The sequence below is a fragment of the Chelonoidis abingdonii genome, chromosome 3 (assembly GCF_003597395.2).
Source record: "Chelonoidis abingdonii isolate Lonesome George chromosome 3, CheloAbing_2.0, whole genome shotgun sequence".
NCBI lineage: Eukaryota > Metazoa > Chordata > Testudines > Testudinidae > Chelonoidis > Chelonoidis abingdonii.
Genome location: NC_133771.1, coordinates 176,970,257 through 176,991,909, shown reverse-complemented (window position 1 = coordinate 176,991,909; position 21,653 = coordinate 176,970,257). Strand labels below are relative to the sequence as shown.

The following is a 21,653-nucleotide window of genomic DNA, read 5'->3' as shown; positions in this document are numbered from 1 at the left end:
CTAAGTCCGATTAAATAATAGTATGTATCAGAGTTTACCGTGTACCTGTCACTATATGAGCCTGCTAACAATGTGCATAATTATGGTGGGTTCTCAAGAATATTTACAGTTTAAAGTCAAATGTAATATTTGACTATTCTGGGCTCATATGTTCTAAAAGGAACCCTCATCACATATGAAGTCCTACTCAGCAGGTCCATTTAAGGAGGGAATTGTCATCAGAGGGATTGCAGATCATTCTGTTAGAGTTCAGCAATCTGTATTCCTCTCTGGATGGCATCACGAGGGCATGGGACCTCATAACAACTCTATTACAAAATTATTCCCCCCTTTCTTCTCCAGTAACGATACTTTTAAGATACTGTGTCAATACAAACTTTTGGATGCTTAGCTGAACTCCAAAATGTTCACAGTGATCTCTTATGGCCATTCCAAAAAACACACAGGTTTTTTGTTAATTCAAGCCTTAAATAGATTTAATCCATCACATATTAGAAATACTGCTTCTGGACAAAATAAATCTGTGCAGGTATGTATGTTTGTTCTATTGCTATTAATTAGATATTCATCTACCTACATCTCCCCCTTCAGATATAAAAGCAGAAACAGCTTACATCTAAAGCACACCAGTCCTGCATCATTGAAATAACTTGTGTTAATTTCATCTGTAATGTAAATGCTGCTTCCCATTCTGGTTCCATTTCGATATGTTGTCCTACTTGACGAGTTATTGGATCCATACCCTAAAAACCACAAAGAATCATACAGATGAACTGTTATTGAAACCCCCTACTGGTGCTAACATAAGACTAAGTGAGTAATGACTTATACAGTTTAAGCTTTCTGCTCTTATCACAAAAGTATAGAAAAAATCTGGAGAGAAATCAAAGAGACAAATTTAATCCTATTTTTGATTTAGGAAGCATCTTGAATTGAGAGTCATGAATTCTCTCTACACAGGTCTTTAATCAAGAGGCAAAACCTTAAAAAGGAAAAACCTCTAAATATCAAATTCAGTTTGTTAAAGATGTTTCTAGGGATTTATTTTTTATTATGTTTGTGGATCAAAATAATTTAAAATCCAAAAGGACATTCAAGTGTGGTCTGATGATGGAATGTCCTCAGCAAAAATGAATTTATTACAAGGATGAACAAAAGCTAAAGTTTTCTGAGAGAAGCATACTATCCAGTCAATGAGCACTGAAGAGTGAGTGTTGTTTGGTCAGGCCTTTTTGCCCTACTAGTAGTTTGTCCTTATAAAAGCATCATTAGTCTCAAAATACTTAAAAAAGTCAGTACAACATGTAATGTATTAAAGGATCAAAAAACATTACAGTAGAGGATACCACCACGTGTGTATATTCATAAAGTTCCCTGGGACAAGCGCTTGGTTTCCCAATATCTTTGTACAGAGCTGAGTACACTTGGTAATGCTCAAGTAGCAAATATCTGTCACACTCAGTTAAGACAGAGGAGTCTGAGGGTATGTCTACACTGCACGATTATTTCGAATTAGCTTAAACCGATATTACAAAACAGATCTAATAAAATCGGTTTAGCGCATCCACAGTGGGATCACGAAATCGATTGTTTGCGTCCATGGTCCAAAGCTACCATCGATTTCAGGAGCAGTGCACTGTGGGTANTCTGGGAGGAGTTCCGAAATCGATTTAAGGAGCCGTTTAACTCAATATTAATGACGACGTCGTGTGAACGGGTACAGCGTTAAATCGGTATATCGGCCATTAAACCGATTTAAAGTCGCAGTGTAGACCTGGCCTGACTTTGCTCACACATTTAAATGTGCACTGCCTCATTGTGTTATAGCATCAAATATATAAACTGGCACCCTTATTTTGATTCTCCCCCTTCTCTTCTCCCTCCCCCTACATACACAAAATGAAGTTAATGGATCCTTTACATACACAAAGTTTAGGAAAATTTGTTGTGATTCTAACAGCGGAGTAATTCAACCAAACTGCACTGAAGTCAGATAAAGGAAATTATATCAATTTCCTGAGGATTACAAGTACTATGAAGTAACAATTTTACTAATGAAAAACCAAATGTTTTCTACATCTGACAATACCCATTTTCCTAAGGCAGAAAATTCATGGTCATTTTTAAAAAAATTCACAGATTCACATACCTGCATACACTTTAGTAACTCTAAGAAGGCATCAAACCCCTCTAAAAACTTTTGCCTCAAGTCATTTGTCCAATCAGCTGGCTTGCTTATCAATACATACCTGAATATAGTAGAAACAAATTTGTAAGTTAGTTTTAATCATTTTTTGAAGTACTCATTAATTTGATTAGTATTGAGATACTTACTTGAGATCCAAAATAAGGTTCTGAACCCGCCTGAATTTGAAAGCTTGAAGGGCAGTATATCGTTCAAACTGAAACCTGCCCTGGATGTCACGGTGCCTTAAGTGGTCCATAAAAGTTTTGATGATAGTGGTCATAAGATTTTCTTCTGTTATCAGCATTCGAGCCTATGCCAAAGTACATTAAAGTTTGTTGCAATCAATCGGACATTACTGACAGTAGAAAGAGGCTAAATTAATATTGCATTTTTACCAGTAAAATCTATGCCTTTTCAGCCAAACCATTTATATTGCTGGTGTTCCTCTGTATTTTAACATTACTTTAAAACAGTGTTCACAGGAGAAAATAAAAATCCATCTGCAAAACTATCTACTGCCTACCATGCTGACCAATACTGTCACATTTTTTTGTCCTCTCTCATTCTTCTGAATCCACCTGTTGCCTCTTGTCTTGTACTTAGAGTGTAAGATGTGATGGGGGTAAGGGTCATCTTTTTGTTCTGGGTTTGTAAGCACCAGGAACAATGGGGTCCTGGGGCAGAATTGGGACTTCTAGTCACTACACTAAGAAAATAAATACCTCAAAAGATTTTCTATGATATTGCCAAAATAATCAATTAAATGTATTTGGGTATGAATGCTGAGGCTGCAAACAAAAGACTAGAAAGATATTCCTGCTTCCTCTTCATGGTTGTTTACTGGGTAAACTTTTCAGCACCTAGTCATTGATTAAGGGGTCTAAGTGCCATGGACTTCCAATGGAACTTAGGCTCCTACATCAGAGGCCCTTTTGAAAATTTTGCCCACTACTTTTTTTTTTTTTTTTGAGGACTTCCCATTCTTTCATTTAATTCACCAGTTTAAACATGTTTTTAAGTGCCCTGATAATTTACTACACTATACACAAAAAAAGCACTCAGTGATAAAAACTTAAACCAAAAATGCAGTCTAATTTAAGTGTGTGGTTATCTTGAAGGATTGGTCCCTAATTCAGCTAGGAAATTAGAAATATGTCTAACTTTAAGTACATAAGCAATCCTACGGAATCCAAAATGATTATTCATTGCTTAAGTACCTTGCTGGATCACGGCCATAAAAAAGTACATGATTATATCACATAAACAATCAAGTGACTGTTGTACAAGAGCAATTTTTAATAGGATTAGTAGTTAAGTTAAGCTAAGCTAATACATAATGGCCTTAGCTAGGGAAACATGCTAGCAAAGAACCTGGAAATGAGATTGAGGCTTTTGACTCTAATCTAATTGATCTTATTTTTTAAAATATTACCTTTATACTTCAAAAAAAAAAAAAATCTGTGTCTTGATTCTTATGGCTACAACTCTCACCTCTTTCACACTTCCTTTTAGGCTTCTCTCTCTCTGATAACACAACACTCTAAAAAAATATATTTTATTTTGGGAACATGCTTTGAATAATTTAAATAAAAATTATGTTTTTAAGTATTTTACTAACATTACCTAGATAAGCCCCACCATACCAGCGCAAATGGTAGTGATACCATTTTACAGAAAAGCAAACTGAGTTTAAGTGGTATGCCCTAGCACACAGGGCAAGTCAGTGACAGAGCTAGGAAGAGAACCCTGAATTCCTGAATCAAGAGGTAAGAATTACCAGCTGACACCTTCAGCTCCTAGCAAACTGTTAAAAACAAAATCACAATTTAGAACAGTTATCCTGAAATCAGTTAAGACACCTACCTAACTGCCATGATTTCCATACAGTCTCAGAAATTTAGATCTACCTTTAAGTTGATTCCACTTGGAAAACTTCCAACAGCATTCTTTTTAGAAACATTCTACGTAAGTCAGATTTTCTTTAATTTCCAAAGACGTCTTCATGAAGATAGAATCTCTGTTGAGTTCATCTACTCTTTTTAAGTATTCTTCACTTTAAAAAATAATTTATGATATACAGACAGACTTGTTTGTGTTAGAAAAAAAAGTTTTCATAATTCTGCAAAAGGCAGTAGTTGATTTTTAATAGAAAACTTACTGTAACAGGTTGGTCTGTCCATTTAAGTTAAAAAGAAGTGTTCTCAGTTCACAGTCAAGGGGAACTAAGAGTCAGGAGAGACCTGCAAGGAGGTTCTCCTGTGGTAGAACCAGGATGGTGGTGGGCCGAGGAAGACTATAAGGATTCAATCACAGATCAAAGATACTGCGGAGACCCTGCCCTAAAAGAAGAAAGTTTAAACCCAGGTCTTCCCAGAGGAAGCCCAGAGGATGGAGTCGGATTGTCTGATGTCCTCAGGCATAGAGAGAACTGTGGAGCTGAGAGAAAGATAGCCTGAAGGAAAGATAAATTGGAAGCCCCAAGGAAAGAAGAATTTGAACCTAGAAGGGCCAAACGACCTGCAGATTTATTCTGTGAGGATTTAATAAATCAGACCCAAAGATAGGGAACCTTGTGTGAACATTCCTGTCTGCATATGGGTAGAATGGAGACTCAAGAAGAGAACTGAGTGCCTCACCCTGGAGCAGTGTGCTCTGTAACCACACCCTACAACACCTAGCAAGCATATTTGGCAAAGTCAGAAGTTAAAACTACTGTATTTATTAAGTGGTAATCTCTCTCTATATATTCATTAATGGAAAAAAATTAAGACACGTGTCCAAAACAAAAGATTTATATACCCATGTACTCTGGGAAGTTCTGACACAGATTCAAAGTTTAGCAGCATAGGTCCAACTCCACCTAGTAAACTGTACCTATATTTATAAACTACTAAGTAGTTTTCATAAAGCCAGCAGCACACTGATTTGCACAGTAGTACCACAAATGTTCAGAGAAATCTAGCAGTCTATAAACTTGAGATCTTAGTGCAGCTCCTAACAAAAAAAGGAGTTTCTTTTTTAGTCTTTCGTACTTACAAGTGAAGGCACTGTGAATATCTGTACCGAGAGGTCAGCAATTGAGAACTCTCTGTCGTGGTCATCTTTCACATAATCACTCTGCAATCGCTCATAGTTCTATTAAGAAGGAGGCAAAAAAAGGCAAGGAGTGCCAACTATCAGTTTTTTAAAAAGGCAAGCACTACTCACCAAAGTAGGTACAGTGAAGAGTTGGACAGATAGAGCAGTCACCGACACTGCTCGCTCGTGATCATCCTCCATAAAATCTCTCTGCAACTGCCGGTAATTCTAAACAATAAGGGGGAAATTCACCTCTAATCCACACTGACCTGATGTTTGCTTTAAAATCAATGTCTGCACTGAGGGTATTCAACACTATGATAGACAGTGGTACCGAGCCATCATTAAGAGGAAACCTTGCAGAGTGGGATGACAATTTACCAGCCCATGTGTAACCCAAACACCTTCTGGGTGTGGTGTTCTGTCCCATCTAGTGACACTGAGACCACAGAAAGAGATTATGAGTCTGCTCTACTGCCTTTGCTAACAGTCTGTCAGCGTTACACATGCATAAAATCTACTCACCCATTCTAATTATCACTATGAAGAATAATAATATTTTACTTACTAATTAAAAATAAGTTATTTGTTTGAGGCAAGAGTGAGCAGAATCTCTGAAAGCTGATTAAAAGCATCTCAAAAATTATTTATTGCAAGAAATAATATTAAGTGTAGTTGACTTTCAGAGGTCCCTTATGGGTAGCACTACCAACAATGGTTAAATGACTGGTTCTCAAGTAATGGGACCCTAGATCGTTGGTTTGGAAGGATACAACATAAGAGGTGATGCATTCTGTGTTAGAGACGATCTAACAACTGCATTAGATTGGGAACCCAAAAAGACCTATTTTCCTGACAGGTGGTAAGGTACTATGATAACTAAGTTTCTGAAGACAAAAGGAACTCAATAGAAGTTCTCATTTAAAGAGTTTCACCTATTAAAAAAAACAAAAAACAAACAATCCCAACCAATATTACCTAACTGGGTATCTTTGGTTTTGTATGTTCTACTTGAAACTGTTTTCTAGGCTATATTTTGAAGCATTTTCCATTCATCATAAGAAAGTTACTTACTCTTGTGAACCGGATAGCAAAAAGTTTCTTGTACTTCAAATCCATAAGTAGACTGCTCATGAATAACTGATGGTACACACTTCTAGCTCCTGTTAAGAAAAGCTACATATTATTTTTGCCATTATTGACTGTCAGATTATTATAGAAGCAACTGCAATGGTAGCCTCATAAAGAAAGAAGAAATTCTGCCCTCCAATCCAGAGGGAAGAGTGCTTTGATAACATTTGGCAGTTGGTAGAAAATGGAGAGGGAAAAGCTTCCAGTCCTCCCCAAAAGTACTTTTCCTGTAGGGTTGTTTCTTCTTCCCTACATTTTTCAGCACCATTAAGGACAGAGTCAACTGTTGCAAGGAAATACAAAAAACAGGATTTGTCAGATAATAGTTCTGAACTAGCTCCTTCTTAGGTTTTAAAATATATGTTTTTGTTATTTTGACTATTTCTCCACATACATTCTGCCACTAATTAACTTAATAGTTTTTAAAAACAAAATCTTTAAACCAAATACCAATAATTAAACACTTTAAATTGTTTAATGTGAAATTATAGATATTTGTTCCCCCTGAAAATTGGCAAATAGTTCCAAAAGTTACAATAGAAATCTGAACTTTCATTCTACCGCCTGTTTACATGTGAGATTCTGTCAACAAAAAAAAACACAAAACTCTGGTAAAGAGAATGGGTGGTCAATTATCAGTGCCTCATAAGCTTCAAGAATACTGAAGTTTGCAGCCAAAACCAGAAAATTCTGAAGACAAGGAAAATACTCAAACACACAAAATACAAGTATTAGAAAATCAGGAAAAGTACAGGTAGAGTTATTCTTCCCATGCTACATGCAACCCTCACTCTTCCCATTTGCCTACTGGAACCATTAGAATGGGAATCAGTTTACAGTGTTATACCTTTCCTTGACATTTGGAAGTCAGCAGAAGGATGAAAGAAAGCAGTATGGGAGAAACTTTCAAGTGTACTTAAACCTCTGCTCTAATGAGTCCCTCACACAGAGTCTGCATCACATTATCCTTCATTTAGTTTAAGGACTTGTCTACACTGTGAACAGTGCACAAAGCACTTCACTGTAACTCCCTCACGTGAGTGCTGCAGACATAATCTAAAAGGTTCCTAGTTCACATTAACATATAATCATCATCAGCCTAATTTCCTCTGTGAGGTGGGTCAGTGTCATCATCTCCATTTTGCAGGTGGGAAAACTGAGGCAAAGAAGGGTAAATCCACTTGACCAAGGACCAGGGCGGCTCTAGACACCAGCTAAACAAGGTGCCTAGGACAGCAAAACATATGGGGCGGCATAATGCTGGGGCCCCAGCTCATACCTGAAGCAGCGTTCCGGGCTGGATCCTGACCACCCAGTCGGGCAGTAACCAGCCTGCTGTTCTGCCGCAGGGTGCCGCAGAGCAGGGAGCCAGCTAAGCGGGAAACATGTCCCCAACACTCTCCCATGGGCAGCGGCCACCCCCCACCCCTCAGGCGGGAGCTGGTAGCGCAGTCCTGCCCCGGCTGCAGAGGACAGGCCACTCCTCCTTGGCTTGTCTCTGCCACTGCAAGCCAAGGAGCGGCCCGTCCTCTACAGCCGGGGCAGGGACACGCTACCAGCTCCCCCCTGGGAGCTGACTGCGGGAGAGCAGCGGGAGCCAGTAGCGCAGCCCTTCCCCGGCTGCAGAGGACGGGCCGCTCCTCCTCAGCTTGTCCCTGCCGCTCTCTCACAGTCAGCAGCCACTCCCCAGGTGGGAGCCAGTAATGCAGCCCTGCTCTGACTGCAGAGGACGGGAGGAACATGGCACCCGGGCGGGCCGCTCCTCCTCAGCTTGTCCCTGCCGCTCTCTCACAGTCAGCAGCCACTCCCCAGGTGGGAGCCAGTAATGCAGCCCTGCTCTGACTGCAGAGGACGGGAGGAACATGGCACCCGGGCGGGCCGCTCCTCCTCAGCTTGTCCCCACCTCTGACTCCTCCTCCTCCTCCTCTCTGCGCCGCCTCCTGCCAGGGGAGGGAAGAGGGGAGCAGAGCGGCAGCGCAGGCTGAGCACAGCTCATGCCAGGGCCAAGGCGAAGATCAAGGATGAGTGGGGCTGGGATCCAGCAGCAGCTCCAACCCCTGGCGCTGGGAGTGGTGGTGACGGGAGATGTCGTCATCTTGGGCCAGATCCGCAGCAAAGTAAGAGTTGGGCCAGGTGTGAGGGTTTTGTTAAAATTAAATGTTAAAATTATACTAGTAGGAAATTGTTTTATTTCACTAACTACAAATCCTCTGTTTTCATTTTTATTTTTATTAATGTTAAACAGTTAAAGCAAAACTTCAAAGTGCAAACGTGTAAAAGCCAAAAAAAAAAAAAAAAAAAAAAAGCCCAGTGGGGAGGAAGGCAGCCAAAAATTTTTTTTGCTTGGGGCAGCAAAAAAACCTAGAGCCAGCCCTGCCAAGGACACCCAAGAAGTCAATGGCAGAACTGGAATTAGAACCCAGAAGTCCTAGCTAGGAACCATTTAATTCGCACCTGCAGAGTCCACATGGGAGAGAGTTACAGTGCAGCACATTAGTGCACACTGCTATTCATACTCACACAGTCTGGGCTAAGGGGCAGCGACACACAGCCTTAGGGTAGGTCTACACTACAATTAGACACCTGCAGCAGACCCGTGCCAGCTAGCTCTGGCTCAGCTAAGAGGCCATTTAATTGTGGTGTAGATATTTGGCAAGGGGCTACAGCCTGAGCATTTGGACCCTCTCACCTCACAGTGTCCTAGAGCCTGGGCTCCTGCCCAAGCATCAATGTCTACCTTGCAATCAAACAGCCCCTTACCCTGAGTCAGCTGCCACAGGCCAGCTATAGGTTTTTAATTAAAGTGTAAACCATACACTTAGTGCCTAGGGAGATGTCTGCCAATCCCTTCTACTACTCCTCAGACCAACGTTGTGCACACAGCACAGTGAGGGTACCTGGAAACATCAATACCACATAGATCTGGAGTTGCGGAGGCATCAAGAAAGTGGCATGTGTTTGGGATTTGTAATGTTCTGTTATATTCCCATTCACTGCCACGGGGCAAACTATGTATTTCCTGGTTTTCTAACGTTGATTTCAAATGTCATTTTAAAAACAGGTCATTTTGGAGGGATGGGGAGGGGCTGTATCTCAGGATGCCTTAGACCAAAGGACTCAAAATTTGCATCAGATTCTACCACACTCCCTGAACTGACAACAATTTTCAGGCCAATCATATAAAACCTGTGGATTTTAAAGCACTTTGGAATAGCAGTACAGGAGACTTACAGGTTTGTGAACTGCTGCAGTCATTTCCATAGGGTGGGTTTGAATACAGCCTGAAACAATAGCTCTGCACCTGTCTGTCTTTATACAGAACCACAAATTTTAAACATTAGACCATTTTGGAGGAATGTGCCTCTGTATCAGAACCCCAAAGGACTGCATATTTGTGCTACTGTCTCTACTCTGGGCCTTCAACTGGCATAGCAATTTTCAGGTCAATATGTATACACCCGTAAATTTTACAACCCAAGAAGTCTGTTCTAAACAGAAAGCTCTACTTCACCTTGAACATAGTGCTGAAAGGGCCATCCTGTAATTTCACAATTCAGCACAATCCAAATTTGGGATGAGGTAAAACACAATATATCTGTAAACAGGCAATTGCATCTATAATAGATGGCAATAAAAACTGCCTAAAACATGAACAGATACAACAAAATAAAGTGGTCACCAGAGTGCTTTCTATTGGGACATACGAAGTTATTTTCTTTAAAAAGAAAAAAAGTGGGGGACAACTCACCTTTCCACAGTTTAGAATCAGACAGCATTAGTTTATCAACAAGAGAAGAATTTTCACCATCTGGTCCCTCCTGTAAACCAACCTGACACAATATTCGACGAAGGCCATCTTAACAAAAACAAATCACGGAATAAATATACAAAACTTAGTTAACATTAAAAAGTTACTTTTTAACATGTATGTAGCATAATGGAAGTTTACATAATATACTGAGTGTACATCTTTATATATAATCTCACCAAGCAAAAATAATTGAGGCCTGAAATATAGCGTTCACTTTCTTTTGCTTTTGAACTGTCCTCTCATAATAAAAAACTAAATAAGAGCTTATTCTGGGGGAAGGGGAGAGCCAGGGCACGCGCATATCTACTAAAAACTGCTCAAGGGCACACTCAAAGTGAATAAGGCAGAGGATTAAAGGCCTGTTGGAGCAGTGGACATAAAAACACTGGTTCCTACTTCCCAGGTGTTTTAGCCAGTGGCTTTCTAATCTACAGGAACCAATTGACCATATCCTCCTTGTTCACCTGGTCCAGCCATGATTCTATTTCTCCACTCCTGTACGAGGAGGTTAGTGTGCTTTCAGCAGGATGAGCAGAAGACTCCAATGTCTGGCCTCCCATGCAACAAAACTATTGCGTTTCTGCCTACAGATGGCTGCACCGGAAATTAGGAGGGGCAACTTTTTTTCCCTTTAATAAAATAGCCAGTTACATTGAAAAACTACCAAACTAAGGATGGGATTTTTCAATGTGCATAAATTCTGCTTTTAACAAAATCTCACCCTAAATTTATGTGCTTCTGCCCCTAGATACCATGATAATAAATCTGTATCTGAGCAGAGACCTGACTAAACCTCCTTACTCCTTATCCCAGGCTTAATGAGCATACATTTTTCCTCTCTTGAGGAAGTTAACTAGTAAAAGCAAATTTTTTCAAGAACTGTTTGCATATAAACTGTTATTATGACAAATTATGAGCCAAAATATTTGAACTCAGGTGTCTAAAAGTAGGTTTCTTAAGTCATTTAGACAGATAAATGATTCATTTTCAGAAGCTCTGAGCACTCTCAAATCCCAGTGAAATCAAGGGCTCAGCACCTTTGAAAAAAAAAATCAGTCCATCTTGATTTAGTTGTATAAATGTAGTTCTAGGAGCCTAATTTTAAACACTCGGGTCTGAAAATGGTTGTGTTTTATCACGAAAGAGACCATTTGAAGTGGTAAAAAGGAAGATGCAAAGGAAACTTGGTTCTTTATCAGTTCAATGGATGAAGAACATTACAAAAATGGCTACCTACACCATTTTAAACAAACTTTTTCACTTTGCGTGTTTTTATACAATGCCCCACACCCAGCAGCTGATGAATAAATACATGTTAGAAATAGCTCATAAAGACTACATGCTTCCAGTGTTTCAAAACCTGGAGATGGACAAACCTATTAAGTCATCTAGTTTATCTTTGTGACAATATAGGACCATGCACTATAAATTTACCAATAGCTTCCACTTATTTTGTTGAGGGTTTATTCACAGGTTAACATATCTCACTATTGGAGAACTTAATGAATATAAAGAAACACTCTTAATTTAATGCCATTAATTTTATGGCCTTCCCCTTTTATAATACTATATACATCCACATTCTGGAATCTGCACCAATCTCATGCAACCAGGCTTGGCCCACAAGTGGGGGTTTTGAGTAGAAAGCTTTAGAAGTATATTGCCAAATGCCATTTTATTATAATTGGCTGAATTATAAAACAGAAAGTTTCTCTATGTATGTGAATGCACAGGATATAAACAAAACCCCGTTCTCCAAAAGATGTTTTCTAATAATTGATTTTCATGGGAAAAAAAAAATCTAATAATCAGTGTACAGACAATTTTAGCAATGAGAACCAGCAAATTTTCCCTTTTACTTTACTGATGGGAAAGGGGAATTTTGAGGATTAAAACCTTCAAATTCAATTAATCTCTTATGGGAAAAAAGCTGCAATGGATATTTGCCAACAACAGAATCCCATGATTTATTTCCAAAAAGATTAGCCCCTAATCCTCCTCTTCTGTGGGTCTTTGGGAAGGATAGTAATTATGACACAATGTATGCTGTTGCTCACAACCTACTCAAAAAGCAACAGTTTAATACTGTTTCCAAACAAAAGAAACAAACTCTATCATCCTAAAATAAGAAGTTCCAAGGTTGAAGTTTACATTTCCATGTGTGAATTGATCACACTGATAGCAATAATCACTACACATGTACTTTCCCAAAGCAGAATTCTAAGACCTAGTCTTATTGGTTCAGTGAGCATGGAGAGAGCCCTGCAAATCTGCAGATATCCACTTTATATCCGTGGACCATTTTTGCAGCTTGTGGATCTGATGTGGATACAAATTTTGTATTTACGCAGGGCTCTAAGCATGGAACCCAGTGGATGTGCAGAACTCTGTTAATTTAATAAGAGCTGTGCATAGGTCAACAGCGCTAATGGATACAAATAGAGTTTTATTTTTTCCTGTCCTTACAGAAATTTTTTTCAATGTTACATTTTTTTTTATATCTAGGGCAAACAGTTTGCGTTTGGATTTTAAAAAGGAGACTGTACTTTTTGTCCAAACCTGGTGAACAGTTATAAAAGCCAAAGAAATATCTAGGAAACTTTTAGTTTGTGTTTTTGGAGGAGACAGTTGTTGCTTTTTAAGTGTGGGAATTTTTGAGATTTGTTTCTGATGAACTTCCTCTAGCAATAAGATAATAGAGAAGAGTGAAAGGTGCTCAACGGATCTGAGGCTTGCACAAATTGGTGGGCAGAATCTGGATGGACCGGGAGCAGGAGGACAAAGGCCAAAGACAACCATTTTTAAATTTCTAACTCCCATTTCATAAGATGACACCTCAGAGAGTACAATATTGCATTTCCGAGGTGCTTAAATCATTCAGCAAAGTAACTACAACAGAACCATGTCTTATTTCCTACCAATATATACAGTTCAGAAATTAGGATGCAAGTATATTATTCTTACCAGCAATTATACAATTTTTTTTCCTTCTGAATCATAAAAAGGTTTAAGTTAGTCACTTATGGGTACAAAACTGTAGGTACAATGTGGCATCTGCAATTATTTGACCCTCACTTTCACTCAGATGTTTACGTCATTTATATGCAGGTGCAATCTGATACTTTGACTTCTAAGTGGCTAGCACAATTAATTGTGCCACAAAACTAAGCCCACAAAAAAGGAGATACAGATAATGCCAGGTTGAAAGTTTTGCTTGAAAATCAGAGTAAACATTCCTCGAAACTGTATATCCCATTTGCCTCTCCATTAGTTCATACTCACAATAAAACCAGATATATAGCACGTGCAGTATATTACCAAACAAATGCACTATCACTACCCAGTCAGAAAATTGTTTTATGAATTTTATATATTAAATTATATGAAAATGAACTACATGTCCAATCATTCAAACTAATGCACAATTAGATATGGTAATGTATACATGATACCAAGCTGGGAGGGGTTGAAAGTGCTTTGGAAGATAGGATTAAAATTCAAAATGATCTGGACAAACTGGAGAAATGGGCTGAAGTTAATAGGATGAAATTCAGTAAGGACAAATGCAAAGTATTCCACTTAGAAAGGAAAAATCAGTTGCACATACAAAATGGGAAATGACTGTGAAGGAGAACTGCAGAAAGGGATCTGGGGGTTATAGTGGACCACAAGCTAAATATGAGTCGTCAGAGTAACACTGTTGCAAAAAAAGCAAACACCATTCTGGGACGTATTAGCAGGAGTGTTCTTAGTGTGATACAGCATGGCCAGAGGGCAGCATGAGAGTGTTAGCAGGGGGCCTTATTCCCTGCCAAGGGAGGAAGGTTTGCTTTAGATTAACTAGAACACCTGTAGCCATTTAGAGCACCTGACTCCAATTAGAGCACCTGACTTTAGTCATGTGATAAAAACCCCTGCTTCAGTCAGACAGTGTGGGAGTTGAAGGAGGAAGGTTTGATTGGAGCAGAGTGCAGGTTGCAGAAGTTGGAGAAGAGAAGAGTTTGATAAGAGAGAAATAGAAAGTTTGGAGGAGTGCTGCGGTGGATTGTGAAGTCCAGAAGAAACCCTAGGTAAGGGGCACCAGGCTTGTGTAGAAGGGAGGCAAGAAGCCCTTCACAAGCTGAAGGGTAGGAGAGGGAAGTAACCCAGGGGAAGGAACCGCTAGTTCAAGTGGTTCACCACAACCCTCAGGGCCCCTGGGTTGGGACCTGGAGTAGAGGGCGGGCCCAGGTCCCTCCCTCTCCACTCCCCTCCTCCAAGGACACTAGTGGAGTAATTAAGAACCGGTTCAGAGGCAAGCAATAGCGCCCTGAACCTACCCCAGAGAAGAGAAAGCACGAGACCCAGCAGAACAGTACCGGCAATTTGCCACATTAGCAAGAGACGAGAAGTAATTCTTCTGTTCTACTCCACGCTGATTAGGCCTCAACTGGAGTATTGTGTCCAGTTCTGGATGCCACATTTCAGGAAAGATGTGGACAAATTGGAGAGAGCCCAGAGAAGAGCAACAAAAATAATTAAATGTCTACGAAAACATAACCTATGAGGGAAGATTGAAAAAAATTGGGTTTGTTTAGTCTGGAAGAGAGAAGACTAAGAAGGGACATAACAGTTTTCAAGTACATAAAAGGCTGTTACAAGGAGGAGGGAGAAAAATTGTTCTTCTTAAGCACCGAAGATAGGACAAGAAGTAATGGGCTTAAATTGCAGCAAGGGATATTTAGGTTGAACATCAGAAAAACGTACCCGTCAGGGTGGTTAAGCCCTGGAATAAATTGCCTAGGAAGGTTGTAGACTCTTCCTCATAGGAGGTTTTTAAGAGCAAGTTAGACAAACACCTGTTAAGAATGGTCTAGATAATTCTTAGTCCTGCCATGAGTGCCAGGGACTAGACTAGATGACCTCTCGAGGTCCCTTCCAGTCCTATGATTCTATGATGTTGCAGGTGATGGCATAAACACTATGCTAATAACTCTAGAGAATTTTTGGACATACACAGCACAAAACAATAGTTTTAAGTGGGGTTATATCTGTATTTCGATAACCATGCGAAAGCCCCTCCGTCTTAATCCACTTCTGTCCCTTTACAGTTGGCTAAGACATAGGTTACATCTACATGGCCCCACAGTTCAGACTATGGGGATGTGAACTGCAGCACATGCTAGGAAGCTGCACTGTAACTTCCCAGGGTTGCCACTGCAGGCATGAAATTAAAGGTACCAAGTTCACAATAACAGAGTCCTCTTTAAACGGGACCATGATGCCATGTAAATGACACAGATGGAATCAAAACAAAAGTTAGGCCCCTAGTTCATTAATAAGCTACATTTCCCTACTTCCATTTCCCTAGCCACAACCATAAGAATGCTGTTGTATGAGAGGGAAGAGAGCCCTTCATCTAGAATTCACAAGATACTCCCCATGAAATGAGACTGCATATATTGATTCCCTCCTTCTACAGAGGGCATCTCCTTCTGAACTCATTGGCTCACTTCCTCCCTCACACTCCTTGGATTTGAGAACATTAAGTACACTTCAGCTGTTCTAGTTACACTGTGACAGATATGAAACAATCAGGTCTCATTAAATAAAAAAAGGAGCATTAGTCACATCTCTTCAAGGTGCCCATGTTTTAATTTATTTCATTCATTTAAAAGTGATGAAGGGCTGAGGGGTACGCTGTTAGCACACACCACTCAACAGCAATTCTCAAACTGTTTCTGCTCAATTCCACCAATTTTAGTATGGTGAATACATAAAGCACTTTCACATGGGAGGCAGGATTTGGGGAGCACGAATCCATGGGTGGACAATAGGATGAAGTGTGTCAAAAGTTATTAATGGGTTAGTCTAACATGTTCTGTATTTGAGGTAAGCTGTTTTAATATAAAAAATTATGATTATTGTTAGCATTAAGTTAGCCTCTAAATTATCCTCTAGTGTGTAGCAGAAGTGTTTGAATTTGCCTACCTGAATAACCAATAACGTTGCCAAGCCAAGTCAGGAGCTTCAAACCAAAGCTCTGATGGGCAACAATAGATGAATGCATAACCTGAACCTTCAGTGGCTTTGTCTGGCGACTGGTATTTCTCTTGAGAAAAATAAAGAGGAGGAGGAAACTTAGTTAAAAGTGAATATCAGGAAAAACAAGTTTTGTTGTAGAGAAACACACAGCATTCTATACACTAAATTAAAACATTTGATCACAGAAATTAAAATGGAGACCTATTATTAATAGGCAATCTATCATAGTTCTTCCATATCCAGAATAGGATTATTTCCAATAGTACATCAACCAGGAAAACTGTCAATTTTATTCTTAAATTTTTTAGCTGAAAAAAAATCCAGTATAATTCCAGTTTTCTGAGTTCCCGTGATATTCATAGTGTGTTCTCCATTCCCCCACCCAAGTTAAGCCTATATTAGTTAATAGCACTTCCAATTAGCAGAACCCCAGTTAACCAGACATTTTGAATATCCCCCAGGCCATTCAGATAAACAGGAGTGCACTTTATAATTTTCTGATTGAACACTGAAACAGTATAACAGTTTGTTATAAAAATTTTCAATAAAAAATAAGATGTTTTGAAGGGTCTTTTGGCCAGGTCAAAAACCAGCACCCAACATGCTTAGCTGCCCCTTCTCACCACCTTTCTTCTCCTTCTTGGCACACATCTAATACCTGCCTCTTACTGATAGGGACCCTCTTCAAAAACCTCAGGCAGAAAGTATCAAAGCGAGCTCCCTCCAGAGCAAATGCATAAGAGTGACACAGCAGCTGATTACCAAGAAAACAGTGAAACTAATCATCCACAAAATAAATGCACTGAAATTAAAGACATATATTTCCCCTTTGATCTCTTACTGTGCTACTAATCTTTAGGATTACTTGTAATAACAATAGGTAAAGATAACGGATATGAAAATGCAATTTGCAAGTTGATGGTGTCCCTTCAACTAAATACAATGCCAAATTTTGAGAAGTAATTATGTGTGTGTCTGGAACCTAAACAAGCATGCAGCATGCAAGCCTGTTCACAGAGATATGAAATTAGATTTTTTTCCAAAATACTTCAATACTTGAAAGATAGTCACTTCAGTTAGTAAAACTGAATGAAAACCAAAATAGTCTAATACTATACATACAATAAACTGTCTCACACAGGTAATTCACCTGAAAAGCTCTGATGGTAAACAGATTTCTCTATGAATAAATTCACTCATTTTCCTTATATTATTCAACTTTTATATTTATAGCTTAAGTACATTTTCAGTTTTAAAATTTTAGTTTTAACAGTTAACAATTTCAGTGACTTATGCTTTCACTGATAAAGTTAATTTTTTACCATAGTAACATGCACAACAAATTCAGTTCCTTGACTTCATTGGTGTTAACTGATAAAATGTAAGATTCTAGAATAGCTTAAGCACTTTATACATTACTTTTACTTGTATGACCTGATGTGTAGTCTCAAAACTACTGTGACACATACCATGTATTTTAATGAGAATTCCCCATGACTTCACTGGAAAGCACTGCTTTAAAAAGTGACGTAAATACACCTCTACCCCGATATAACGCGGTTCTGTTATAGGTGAAACCGTGTTATATCAAACCTGCTTTGCCCCCCTGTTCCTTGTCTCCAATCTCCCTCTCCAGAGAACCCCCATCCCTAATCACACCCAGGATCCCACCCCCTACCCAACCCCCCTGTCCCCTGACTGCTCCAACTCCTATTCACCCCTCCCCACCCCGATAGGCACTCACCAGCAGAGGCAGGAAGCGGAGCAGCCCGGTGCCCCAGTCTGCTCCACCCTGCCAGCTCCCAGCCACAGCACTCCACTTACCGCCGTCGGTGAGTGCGGAGAGGTTGGGGAAACGATGCCCCCCAGCACTCACCTGCAGCAGGAAGTGGAGCAACGTGGCCCCAGCCTGATCCACTGTCCTTGCCCTGGCCCCAGCAGTGTCGCTGAGGGGCAGCTGGTGAAAGGTCCTGCACTCACCTGCGGCGGGAAGCTGAGCGCCACGACTAGGAGCTGGCAGAGTGGAGCTGGCTGGGGCTGGGCTGCTCCGCTTCCTGCCACCGGTGAGTGTGGGGAGGTTGGGGAAAGGATGCCCTCCGCACTCACCGGTGGCGGGAAGCAGAGAGACACGGGCCCAGCCTGCTGCACTCTGCCACCTCCCAACTGCGGCGCTCCGCTTCCTGCTGCAGGTGAGTGCAGAGAGGTTGGGGAAAGGATGCCCCTGTACTCACCTGTGGCGGCAAGCGGAGCGCTGCAGCTGGCAGAGTGGAGTGGGCTGGGGCCGGGCTGCTCTGCTTCCACCGTTGCTGGTGAGTGCAGGAGGGATCCCTTCCCCCGAGTGACACGGCTGGGGCCACTAATTCCCTGTGCCACTCTGGGACTGCAGGGCCCCCAAAAGTGCCCTCCCACAGCTCCTGCCCCCCAGACCCTGGGGGGGGGAGGAGTCTCTGACCGCCTCCGAGACCCTCTGCCCCTTATCAAACCCCTCAGCCCAGGCCTGGCCCTACATCCTTAAAACGCTGCTCAAGGCAGCGTGTCAGAGCTTTACCGTGTTGTATGCAAACCCAGGTTCTGTAGGGTCATGTTATATCGGGGTAGAGGTATATTTCCACAGTAAGAACTCTGCTCCAATCTGGAAGCATGAAAATTTTCCCAGTTCCTTAAATCAACTACAAAAAGATATTTGTGTAACACACTTAATCTTAGAGATTGGAACTATTTTCTCTTTTTTCTTGAGAAAGCAATATTTGTTAACATTACTCTAAAATAGGTTTTGCAAACTCGTATTCAGTTTAATCTAAAATTTAAAAATGTCTAGATGTTAAATAAGGCACAGGCTACAATGTATATTATGCATTTTCTGATTCTAAAGTTTAAAAAAGGACAAGCACAAATGTATAAGACAAACTGCTTTTATTCATGACACTTGCATAAAAAATACCCAGGGTTCTTTGCTGCTTATAAATATATTCTTCTGAGATTATTCCCAATCTGAAGTCATCCTTTCTGACAACAGCTAGTTGAATGTGACCACAGAGTATTAGTATTTCAAGCAAGGAATAATTAAGAATAGACGAACTAAGTAACAAAAATTCTCCTTTCATGCAAGTGTACCTAAAACCAAGAAACTGAAGAAAAAAAGCCATCAAGAAAAGGAGAAGTTTGTAAATATGAGAATTTCCATGAGACATTTTCCGCTCTTCAACAGTGAAATAAGAACATTATTCCACATGCTGATTAAGTATTGAGAATTACAGAGGTGGAAATATGATTTGTCAAAACTACCCTAGACCTACCCTAGACCTTGTTGAGGATTAGGCCACAGAAAGAGGCGAGAAAGTATAGACAGGCATTGTATTGACATCTTCAACCTCCACCACAGAGTTATAAGTTAAAATTAATATTTTGCACATAAAATATCAAAATAGTACATGATATTTCAGAACTGTGCTGTACTAAGCATTTTATAGGATTTTAAGAAGAATGGATTAAGTATGTAAGATCACTCACCACTATTACTGATTTTGCTTGATCACAATACTGGAAGTCTCCATATCGGACTGATCTACGTCCCTTTAAATTTATAAAAACAAGATGATAATAAGCAGCTTGTTGAAACACAAGAATAAGCTTAAACTCTATGTCCTAATGTAAATGAGAACAGTAAATCACAGGCAATAAATCACCATCTATGTTAACCACATTTACAGTTGCTTTCTAGAGAAAGCTTAATATGATCCTAAGAATCTGACAGTGACCTTCTTATTCAAAAATTTAACAATACTAATTCCTATTAATGTATGTCAAGCATATTTTATAGTATTAATATGCTTCTTTTCCAGCTAATTTAAAAATAGGGCATTTTATATCATAAGATATATTTTAATACCTTTAAAAAGATATATTGTAAAGCTTGTTAGGCCTATAGGTTCACCTGACTAGTATGATAGCAGTGCTGGCTTTACCTGAATATTCTGAGGACCTTATAATCAGTGATTCTTTCTTTAGTGTTAAATATGCCTATTAAAAATGTGCACAGTTGATTTATTCATGTTGTATTATGAACAAAGTGGCTCACAAGTTCTTTTAGAGTACATATGAACTGGTTTGCTTTCAAAACATCAATTCAAGTGTCAAATCTCTTACCATGCAGCAAGGTTCAGTTGTTTTTTTTAAAAAAATAAAATAAAAATCCTTGTAGTATGGACATACAATATAGGAAAAGTCTGGCACATTGTAGGCCTAACCAGGGGAGTGTCCCTTTTAAGTTATATGATGGCTAACCAATGATATTACAAAACTATTATCTGGGACAGGGAGAATAACTGAAAAAAAGTCACATTTAACTTTAGATGTTCTGAGGCCTCAAACTGACTCTCTCACTTCTCATCAGCAAAGAACAGCCTGAAAGAAGGACTTAGAGGAAGTGCCTGCCCTGAAGGAGATGGCCAATGACTTGATGTAGAAATGAGAATATACCTTTCCTAGGAGGCACAAATGTATCCTGGAAGAAAAGGGCAAGGAGGGTGGTCTTGCGTTGATCAGTGGGGCCCCTTACGGTAAAGTCAACTAGGTGCTAAATTCCCTGCTCTCTCCAGCTGCTGTGAAACCGCCAGCTCTTCTCTATTCCCTCCTGAAAGCCTTATATCTGCCAACAGGCGAGAGGAGAGACAGAATACTGGGAAGACTGACAACCACTTTAAAGGAAAAAAGCACTAAGTTTAGTCATATATATTCACCCTGACCTTACTTTTAATTCAAGTTCCAGCAAGGAAGTTACTTACATCTCTGTCTACTGTTGTTGCAAAACCAATGGCTTCTTTCTGTGTACAGTTGACAGCTTTCTGGAGAGTGTATATAACTTGTTCATAAGTGTGGACTTCATCATTAAAAAGCATGCAGTAATAAGTGTCACTCTTCTCGCTATAAAATAAAGACCACATTTTTATAATTAAGTGCTTAGCGTCCAATCTATTTTTAATTTTAATAATTCCCAACAATCTGAATATCTAAGCTTGGGTTAACCCTGGCACTAATGAGGTACATCAACAAGGCTTTATCCTGAAGCTGCTGAGTGCCTTCAACTCCCACTGACTTCAGTGGGAGTTAAAGGCATTCTGCAGCTTATAGAAGCGTTCAGTACCTTGAAGGATTAAGCGCCTAGTGAGTAAAGATGCAGAGTATTAAGTTAGACAATTCTTGACTTTACTTCTGTGCACTTTTTTTACTCTGGATTAGCAGTTTTCTAGTAAGGAAAAATTACCTAGCATACCTGTTACGCAATATTCTCCCATAGCTTTGGCACTATTTTCCTACCCCTCTCTTCTCTAGGTCTCCATAATGGTCTCTCTCCACCAAGCAACTAGAATCCAGAAGTCTTTTTCAAATCTATGTTTACCACTTCATAACATAAGATACTAA

The 21,653-nt window shown here is 39.8% G+C and overlaps 1 protein-coding gene across 1 annotated transcript in view; it reads right to left on the bottom strand.

Moving 5' to 3' along the window:
• The window catches only part of UBR2 (ubiquitin protein ligase E3 component n-recognin 2), a 128,038-nt gene that overhangs the window by 86,235 nt on the left and 20,150 nt on the right, over positions 1 to 21,653 (bottom strand). Inside the window, exons 6-14 of the mRNA XM_032796212.2 lie at positions 21,017 to 21,155; positions 19,743 to 19,805; positions 16,179 to 16,299; positions 10,146 to 10,253; positions 6,341 to 6,429; positions 5,225 to 5,323; positions 2,335 to 2,498; positions 2,150 to 2,249; positions 615 to 743 (exon numbers count right to left, since the gene is read on the bottom strand). Coding sequence (XP_032652103.2) covers positions 615 to 743; positions 2,150 to 2,249; positions 2,335 to 2,498; positions 5,225 to 5,323; positions 6,341 to 6,429; positions 10,146 to 10,253; positions 16,179 to 16,299; positions 19,743 to 19,805; positions 21,017 to 21,155 — 1,012 coding nt within the window. The remainder of the gene's footprint in view (positions 1 to 614; positions 744 to 2,149; positions 2,250 to 2,334; positions 2,499 to 5,224; positions 5,324 to 6,340; positions 6,430 to 10,145; positions 10,254 to 16,178; positions 16,300 to 19,742; positions 19,806 to 21,016; positions 21,156 to 21,653) is intronic.